The sequence below is a fragment of the Puma concolor genome, chromosome D3, assembly GCF_028749965.1.
Source record: "Puma concolor isolate L17-30 chromosome D3, mPumCon1.1.hap2, whole genome shotgun sequence".
Lineage (NCBI taxonomy): Eukaryota > Metazoa > Chordata > Mammalia > Carnivora > Felidae > Puma > Puma concolor.
Genome location: NC_141678.1, coordinates 28,944,764 through 28,953,784, shown reverse-complemented (window position 1 = coordinate 28,953,784; position 9,021 = coordinate 28,944,764). Strand labels below are relative to the sequence as shown.

General features: G+C 55.6%; 1 protein-coding gene across 2 annotated transcripts; it reads right to left on the bottom strand.

Moving 5' to 3' along the window:
• Nucleotides 1-563: 563 nt before the first annotated feature.
• Nucleotides 564-8,976, bottom strand: LOC112870236 (mitotic-spindle organizing protein 2B). Of its 2 annotated transcripts, XM_025933345.2 has the most exons (5): nt 8,590-8,976; nt 7,855-8,237; nt 7,474-7,622; nt 6,376-6,555; nt 564-824 (listed from the first exon to the last, which is right to left on the bottom strand). In XM_025933345.2, exons 2-5 carry the CDS (start codon nt 8,016-8,018, stop codon nt 667-669), a joined length of 651 nt encoding a protein of 216 aa, XP_025789130.1. In that variant the 5' UTR covers nt 8,019-8,237; nt 8,590-8,976; the 3' UTR covers nt 564-666. The 2 variants fall into 2 exon arrangements, with proteins under 2 accessions (XP_025789130.1, XP_025789131.1); XM_025933346.2 differs by lacking the exon at nt 6,376-6,555 and having other exon boundaries at nt 8,590-8,946.
• Between the last annotated feature and the right edge of the window lie 45 nt (nt 8,977-9,021).

Below are 9,021 nucleotides of genomic sequence, written 5' to 3'. Positions count from 1 at the left end.
CAAAAGCACTGCACCTTTCTCTTCAGCGAAACATGTTGACGTGCATTTATAAAAGTTTTAGTAACAAGAGTTTGAACTGTGCAGGTCACTTCTATGTGGATTTTTTACAGCATGGTACTGTAAATGTATTTCTCTTACGATTTTCTTCTCTCTAGTTTCCTAGAGCATAATACAGTATGTAATAGTATATGATATATATAGTATATGTATACAGTCTATAATACATACGTAAAAGATGTGTTAATTGACTGTATATTATCAGTAAGGCTTCCTACTAACAGTAGGCTGTTGGTAGTTAAGTTCTGGGGAGTCAAAAGTTACGCTTGGATTTTCAACTATGCAGGGGTTGGTGCCCCTGACCCCCATTTGTTCATGGGCCAACCATACAGATATTTTTCTCTATGACCTGAAAATAAGGTATTGTAGGGTGAAACCACTGGTTTAGGTCAGTTGGTTGTTACGTTCAGCTGCAGTACATCTAGGCCCACAGTGCAAAACTGATTCTCAATCTTTGAGCCTTAATGTATTCAAAAGGCGATAGAAAACAGCTTGGATGGACCCTCGGTTTTTCACAAAGCTTTATTACCAACCGGAGGAAACCACACGTAGCCTCTGCTAGGAGGCCGGTGGAGCCCACAGCTGGGCGGCGTGAGAAGTCTGCCCGTCTCAGGTGCTGCTCCGAGTGGGGCTCTTCCCCGGCCCGCCCCCCTTCGGCAGCCTGGTAGCACTGGGTTGTCGGGGCGTTCTTTGGCTGGATCCTTCCCGGCCGCCACGCTCTGCCAGTGCTGGGCCTCCACCCAGAGCCGTGCTGCCTTTGTTTCTCCCTGAGCGGACGCAGAACACAATTGTTAGGAACCAGGGCAGACTCCACAGTCGGCACACCTACTACATTTGTGTTCCTTGCACATTACGTCTGGTACATCTCTGTGCGACCTTTCAGCCAGGGATCCTCTCAGCTCTGAGCCCTGAGGCTGAGGACCACCTGGAGAGGGCACATCCGAGAGAAGTCCTCCACAGAGTGCAAGAGGCCCTCGAGCATAGGTCCTAGGACAGAAGCAGCACGAGGAACAATGGGGAAAGTCCGCAAGGCCCATTTAGGGAAAGGTGAGCTCAGCCGGTTGACTCCCGCCCTGGAGAGTGTAAGGAATCGCCCGACCACCAGCAGCACAGGAGGGCTCGCCACCAGGGCCACCACTTCGAAGCCTCCCCTGGCGCTCCCTGCTCCAGATCACCCACAGCTGAACTGCTGGAAGCACATCCATCAAGAATGGAAGTCAGGCTTTTGGATTTGGACCTTGGAATCTTTCCCTCAGGCGTTTCCCTGACTACCTCAAAGTATTTTGCAAACTTTCGCTGGTCAAGCCTCTTGCTCTCAAGTGCAGCTCCAGGATCCTGTGACTGGCTTCATGCTGAGGCTTGACTGCTCACAGGAAGCTTGCCCTGACCACAGGTAGTCACCTTCAGATGGAGACCACTGGTGCAGATATCCCTTGACTTGTAATTTACTTACCTTCCCCTCTTTCTGTGAAGACAGGAAGATCTGTAATCACACTTGGGCCAAACTTTATTCTAAAGGAATGGCTTCCCTGGCTTCAGGATGTTGACAGCATTCACGAGACCGAGAGGACACCAGGAGGCACAAAATGTGCCCAGGGAGCAGGCTCACCCCCTGGGTCACAGTCCCTCCCCACTGGGCCTTCCCCAGCCAGGGCTCCTCTCTGCTCCAGCCTGGCAGGGTCCATCCTGCAGACTCTGACCAGGGGATGCGTCCCATGTTTGACCCTCAACCTTAATGTCAGTTCTTAGTCAAATAAACAGCCTGCAATGGGGACATGTGGGTTTTTGGAGAACAGACACCATGAATTTCTTGGGGGCATGTTGAGTCACTCCTGGTTCACCATTTGTCACCTGGAACAAGGGGAGGCACCTACATTTGTGACACTGCAGTTCCTGGCTTCTTCAAGACATCAGACTCCCTTTCCATCCTCTCTGACACTACTTTCTCCCCAGGACTCCTGCAGAGATAGGACAGCCCTTCCTAAGAGCATTTCTGAACAGCTCCTCCCCAGGGAACAACAGGGGGTCTTTGCTGCCTAGTGGGGTGGAAAGGGTTACCATGGTGCCACTGCTTGGAATGCCACAGCTCAGATTTTCCCCTGCCCTGCCTCCCTGGGCTTGCACAGGTTTGATTCAATGGAGATGTAATAACACGTTACAGAGGGCCAAGGGCACGTGGTGGGGTGAAGCTGGGCCAACTCAGCCTGCCAGTGGCTCATGGAAAAAACAAAAGTAGAGAACCGTCACCACACATTTCCTTTTTCCTGTTACACATTCTGATATTCTGGTTCCCACTGACTGGTCAGTGGGCAAGGATCCTGTCTCCTGTGAGTGCACGAGCCCCGCCACCCTACAGCTCCCAACCTGCTGGTCAGCTATGAGGCCATGTCCCTCTCCAGGCCTGGCCAGACTGGCATAACTCATCTGTAGCACCTGGCCTACCCCTGCGTGCTTAGGCATCCTACAGACTAGGCCCAGGGCTCCTGAAGGACCTGAAAATACAGCTCAAGCATAGGCCACCCCCAAAATGGCAGTGTGGGTCTCAGACGTGGGCCCGGGTCTGAATGCAGCTTTTCTTCACCCTGCCGTATATCTGAATTTCCTCTCCCCCCTCAGTATAATGACCAGGGCCCTTCTGGAAAGTCCAGGATGAGAGGAAAGGAGAAAATAGCAAATAATGTTCATTTTTAACCTTGATGAGGCTGACAAACCCTGGAAATAAGACACCAATGTAAATTTGAGCCATTAAGAAAACCATCTAACCGTTTATCGAGCTCTGCAATTCTTGGAACCTTCAGGAATCACGTGCTCTCAGTTAGTGGAGAGACCCACTTAGGCCTCATGCAGAGCTGGGGAGGCATTCTGGTCTGAGGAGAATGGTGTGAGGGCCTGTCAGTGGACAGACCTGCTCTGTCCTGGACACAGCAGGGGACTTTCTGGAACCGGTCTTCCCTGCCCCAGCTCCCTGCAATGGGGTAGTTAGGGTCCCATGGATTGGAGGGCAGGACTGAGCCAAAGGTGACTATAGGCTAGGGTGGGTGGCAGTGACATGCCCCCAGGCCCGATGCCTGAGGAGCCCTCACGGGTGTCAAAGACAATGAGCACTGAAGGTTAAAAACCGACTGGCTCACGGTGTTAAAAAGTTGGTGCTCCTCCTACCCCTAATACCTGACCGAACCCCCCCAACCCCAGATGAAGCAAAACCCCAAAGGCAACCCTAAACACACCCCCTGCGGCTGGGGAGCTGGCCCGCCCCAGCGGGACCCACTGAACCATTTAACTCTGGTGTGGCCCATGTGATCCCAACTCCCCATCCCCTGCAAGCTCTGTTGGCAGAGGTGCGGGGGGATCAAGGGTTGACAAAAAGCCCAGAATGTGAGCAGCTGCTCCCATCTTGCCCATGTTCCCCGGGAGTGGCCTTTCCCCTTCATGGTGGGAGCACTCCCTCGTGCTCAAATGGGCCGGTGGGGCCCCTGAGGTCGAATATTAGTGACTGGCCGTAAGCGGACACCGGATGTGTGTGTGAGGAAGGAAAAGAACAAGGGGGTGAGGCAGCATAGCAAGTGCCCTGATATCCTCAAGGCTGGCTGGCAAGGTCTGGTGGCCAGGGTGAGCGTGCAGCCAGGACCACCTATCACTGCTACTCGAGAGCCCACCAGAAGGTCTACACGCACCAGCCAGTCCTGCTGCCCTCTCTGGCTGAGCACACAGGAGTGGCTTAATCAGTCAGTGCTTCTAGAACACATACAGACATAATGACAAAGACTGATGTGCACCATGGACATGCACACATGCACTTTTAGCCCTTAACTGGGCCTGTGCTTCTTAGGAGAAGTGACCCTCTCCTGCACACATGCAGTACATACAGCCCTGACTCAGCGTTTCAGGCAAAGTTCAATTGTTCTGGAGCAGCACTGTCCCAACAGAAATATGATGTGAACCACATGTAACTCATTTTCCAGTAGCAACATTAAAAAGTAAAAAGTGGGGGAGGGGCCGGGTGGGCTCAGTCAGTTAGGTGTCCGACTTCGGCTCAGGTCATGATCTCATGGTTTGGGGGGTGGAGCCCTGTGTTGGGCTCTGTGCTGACAGCTCAGAGCCTGGAGCCTGCTTCGGATTCTGTGTCCCCCTCTCTCTCTGCCCCTCCCCCAGTTGAGCTCTGTCTCTCTGTCTCTCTCTCTCTCTCTCTCAAAAATAAATAAATGTTAAAAAAAAAAAAAAGTAAAAAGAAACAGGAAATTAATGTAAATCATGTATTTTAATTAACCTAAAATGTGCAATATTACCATTTCAGCATGTAATCGATATGAAAATTACTTGTGAGGTCTTCTTTTTGTTCCAGTTCTCTGGCATCTGGGTGTCTGGTGTATACTTAAACTTGCAGTGAGTCTCAGCCGCAAGCCCTGGGGGGCCCATGGCTCCTGTACTGGACAGCGCAGCTCTGTGTAGGGCTCACAGCTTCTGCACACCAAACTTCATCTTACACATTCCAGAGGAACATCTTTTTAAAGCATACAGTTTCCCTAAGCCTCAGCAGAGAACACTCGACCGAATTCTATTTTTCCTTGGTGACCACACCCTCATCATGACAAGCATTTACCCTCTTTGTGCTCTTAGGGTCTTCTGTTTCCCCATGTTCTGCCTAGTAAAGCCAGGAATGGATGAGCTTGTCAGTGACAGTCCCCACAGGCCACCTGGATGCTGAGCATGCTGCAGCTTACCAGATCAAACTCCTGGGCGGGCCTCCAGCCCCTGGTCTGCAGCAGCTGCCACCCCAATTCTGTGGGAAACCTAAGGCCAGCGAGCCCTAACAGCCCCAAACCCCCATCATGATCCTAGGCTACCACAGCCCCCCAACTGATCACTCTGACAACTCTCCTCATTTTTTTCTACCTCAGATTCTGCCCAAGGTCTGTGTGGACACAGATTCTGCAACATGTGGCCTCAGAGCTCTTGGTCTCCGATGGCCTCTGCCTCTTGGCCACAGCACACTCCTGGCATGGCCCCTCATGTGCCCCACTCCCCTCCACTGCCTCCCCACCCACCCCCTCTCCAGGCTGCCCTCTACCCTCACTGGGCACCTCCCCAGGACCTCTATGTCCTCATATCCTGGCCACTGGCTGCCCAACCCAGCAGACCCAAGGCATAAGCACTTGAGAAAACCCTGTGGGGCCCAGCACTCCATGCCACTCCTGTCCCTATGCTTGGGGCTTCTTCCCCACCTCTCTCCGAGCCCCTCTGTGTCAGTGCTCTGAGCACCAAAGCAAACCCACTCCACCTCTGGGCTCTCCGCCCTCCCTTTCCCACCTCTCCCCTCCAAGCTCAGGCCCGCTCCCACCAGTGACCTGGGCCCGCATCTCAGGCTGGAGCGCTCCCCACTACTCCTACCTCAAAGGGCTGCAGGGCAACAGGACTCTGAGCCTGCTTAACCCTTGCTGCTCCAGCAAGGCTGGCTACACTGGCTTCCTCCTGTCTCTGTCACCATTGGTGTCTCTAGCCATCTCCCAAACCGGAAGGGGGACCTGTCCATCTCACAGCCCCCCTGAGCCCTCAGCGCTGAGAGCCAGCCTGGCACCCAGTCACTGGGTGAGCAAGCAGCAACACCCCCTTGAAAGAGGAGGGCTCCATTCCCAGTTTCTCCCTCCCTCTGCCCACTGATTCCTCAACTCAGCCTTGTAGTCTACTGGCTCTACCCTGACCTGCCCCTTGGCCCTTCCCCATGCCGAGTTTCAGGTGGCACCTAGAACAGCGAGGTAGGTGATGTGGGAAAGGATATGGAGAGCACAGCCAGGGCATCTGTGGGATCTCAGGCCCTCACACGCCCCTGGCTCTGGGCCTCCAGCCTCACCACACCGGGCAATGCCTGGAAGGTACCCTCGGCTCAGGAAACAGGCAGGAAAGGACAATCACATCTTACCCTCTAGGCTACCTGTCAGGTGACAGCATCTAAGCAACCAAGGTGTTTCTCACACCTAAGGCTTCCCTCTCTACAGCAAAGTAAAGGCTCTCCTGCCCCTCGGCCTGTTGCCCTCCTCTCGGGGTGAGGGCACCTCTACAGAGCACAAGTCACACCTGGCAGAATTGGCCTCTGGGGGCAGGGGGCGTTGGTCCCATTCCAGAAGTACTGCAAGTGGTCTCTAATAAACCAAGATCTGAAATTGTGTCCCCAATCCCTAAGCTGTGTAACTGGCATGGCCCATAGGGTCCTGCCCTGGCAGTTCATCTCCAAGTTGCTCTGACTCTCGAATAGGGGCCACAGCAGTTTCCACAGAAACAAGAAAGAGCACCAACCCCCAGAGATAAACCAGTAAACGCAACCTGCAAAAGGAGAGAACAGGCAGCAAGAGAACCGGAGGGAACCGGGGGGCCCTGGAGAGAGAGGCGAGTGCGTGGCAGCTGGGCCGTGGAGCAGAACCGGAGAGGCCGCAGGCCGCGGGGCCGAGGAAAAGGAGGGCCTTGCAGGGGGACTACAGCTCTTGGCAGAGAGAAAGGAGGCCTCTGGAGGTCAGAGAGAGACACAAAGAGAGCAGACAGAGCGTGGATCAGTAAGGAAGCCTGCGCTCCAGTGCCCAGGGCCTCTCAGGAAAGGGGGCGTGGGTACCCAGGGCCCTGGCACTCCCTCCCACAGGGACCCAGCCTGCCCCCCACCTGAACGTCGGCCCCTTCTCAGGATGTCTGTGAGTGCCCGAATGCTTCTGGCCAAGCATTCAGGTTGTTTCTGAAACTGGGGGCAGATGCGACACACCAGGAGGATGCAGCTGGAGCTCCACTGTGACACCTTTGTCATGGGCACCTGCTTAGCCCCCAGTCATGACTCTCGAGAGTGAGGAGGCCCCTCAAACTTGAGCCCAGTGCGGGGCCCACTCAGGCCTCTGCACCCTGCGTGTCTAGGGCAGCCAGGGGCTGCCATGATGACCCGTCCTGCAATCCGAGGAAGAACGCTCAGCTGGCTAGACTCCTGGGCAGCACCTGGGCCCAGATGGGGTATAGGCTAAGGGGCGGCAGTAAGACCTCTGCCTGCCCCGCTCCCTGAACACTTTCCTGGAGGCTGTACACACCGTGAGAACAGGAACCAAAGCCACCTTGTTCCCGCGTTTGTGGAATGAAAGCATTTCTACCCAAGGAAGGAGGCAGAATCCCATATGAGGCTTAGCCTGCTGGCCACCCTGGACACCCACTTTGCGACCACCTGATCTGGACTTGCATATGTAGCAAAGGGTAGCAAAGAAACGAAACTGGGGACTGGAAACCAAAAGGCGAGCCCTTGGACAGTCCCTGTGGGTCCTGGGAGAAGACGCACAGTAAGGCCAGGCCACTCAGGACCAAGCCCACCTTGTGTCTGGCACCGCCCACGTGCCTCCCCTGCCACCCGCCTCCTGAGTCACAGGGGCAGGGAGCACCGGGCCCAGCTCTGACCTCGGGTCTCCGGGACGCTCGATGTGGGCAGAGACACGGCCACAGGGTCCTGGGGCTCGCTCGCCAGCCTCTGCCCAGCACACATGGACTTGAGCATCTGGAAGACAGCGAGGGGCGCCACGTTCAGCTTCAGCAGGTCCACCAGGATCCTGGAGAGAACACACGCGGTGGGCAGTGAGCCTTCCTCGCCCAGGCCCAGGAAGGCCACTTCCCTCAAGACCCCAACTCTACTCTGGGCGCTCAAAGGGGTCCGAAAAGGGCGGGGTGGGGGTGGGGGTGGGGGTGGGGGGCTCCTCCAGATCAGAGGCCCGGGCGGGGGAGCAGGGGTGTCTGGGGGGGGGGGGGTAGGATGGGCGCGCACTCCCACCCGCGCGCGCTCACTTGAACACGTCGGGGTCTATGGCGCCACCCGCCGCCTGCGCCAGCTCGTAAAGTTCCATCTCCTCGGCGCTCAGCACCTTCTTCCGCCGCAGCGCGAGCTTCTGCAGGGCCGCCTCCAGCCCCGGGGGTGCTCCCGGCCCGGGGCCCGCGCCCGGGGCCGCCATGTACCCGGCTAGCGGGAAGACGAGCGCCCCGCCCCGCCGCGCTCCCTCCTCTGACCCCGCCTCCGCCGGGCCCCTCCGGCAGCTCCCACAGCGCCTTCTACTGGCTCCGCCGGTCGCTTCTCTCCCTGAAGCGCTACCGCCTGGCCTGCCCCGCAGCCCTACAGCAGAGGGCGCAAACCGCTTTGTCTCCTCTCCGCCATTCGATCCGCAGAAATTTCCCTGCGGGATGATGAGGGATAAAAGCAGAAAAATGTGCGTCTTTAGCCCAGAAAGCTGATAGCCTGCATAGTTTTGATAAGGATCAAATAAGTACTGGCTGCTACATTCTTAAAGGGTCTCATGACCGCCTGTATGTCTCATCGATAGTTAATACCGAACTGAATGATAAGCACCAGAGAAATCTTGTGACAGTAGTTTTAGGAGTAGAAATTGCAAGAAGACATTTATGATCTATACTCCCTGCACGTCCTCTCCCCCTTGAACACTAAGCATATAACCACTAGCTTCATACAGCAAAAATGCAGCTCTTTCGGCCCACAAGTCCTGTATCGTGCTACCTAAATGAACTTACTAAGTTGCACGGATCATCTCAAGAATTCTTTTTTGAGGGTCGCACTCAATGATCCCACAACTGGGAGACGTGTTAGGCGTAGGGGATGCCGTGGCGGACCTCAGAAACCCGTTTCTGGGCCATCAGGGTCGGGCCGCATTGGTCGTTCTCGCTTGGGCAGCAGCACCCAGGGCAGTGCCTGGCATATTGAAGGCGCTCAATAAACGTCTATCGTAAGAAGGTCAGTCAATCAATGCACAGTGTATGATTTTTCCGCTCCAGTTCCCCATTAGAGGGCGCGCTTCCAGGACCTCAATAAACGGCTTCTCTTTAGCAGGCGCACGCGCGCTCCTTCCAGGGCACACGGAACTCTGGGCTAAGGGACACAGCTGCCCCCGCTGCACACGCGCATCCGGAGGTGTAACCCATAAACCCCGCCGGCCTTCACTTTGC

Excerpts from the sequence above, each read along its gene's own strand:
- LOC112870236 (XM_025933345.2), bottom strand. The coding sequence starts at position 8,018 with ATGGCGGCCCCGGGCGCGGGCCCCGGGCCGGGAGCACCCCCGGGGCTG. Across the intron at positions 7,623-7,854 it reads ATAGACCCCGACGTGTTCAA|GATCCTGGTGGACCTGCTGA; the intron begins GTGAGCGCGCGC and ends TGTTCTCTCCAG. Across the intron at positions 6,556-7,473 it reads GAGCGTCCCGGAGACCCGAG|AGGCCTCCTTTCTCTCTGCC; the intron begins GTCAGAGCTGGG and ends TCTGACCTCCAG.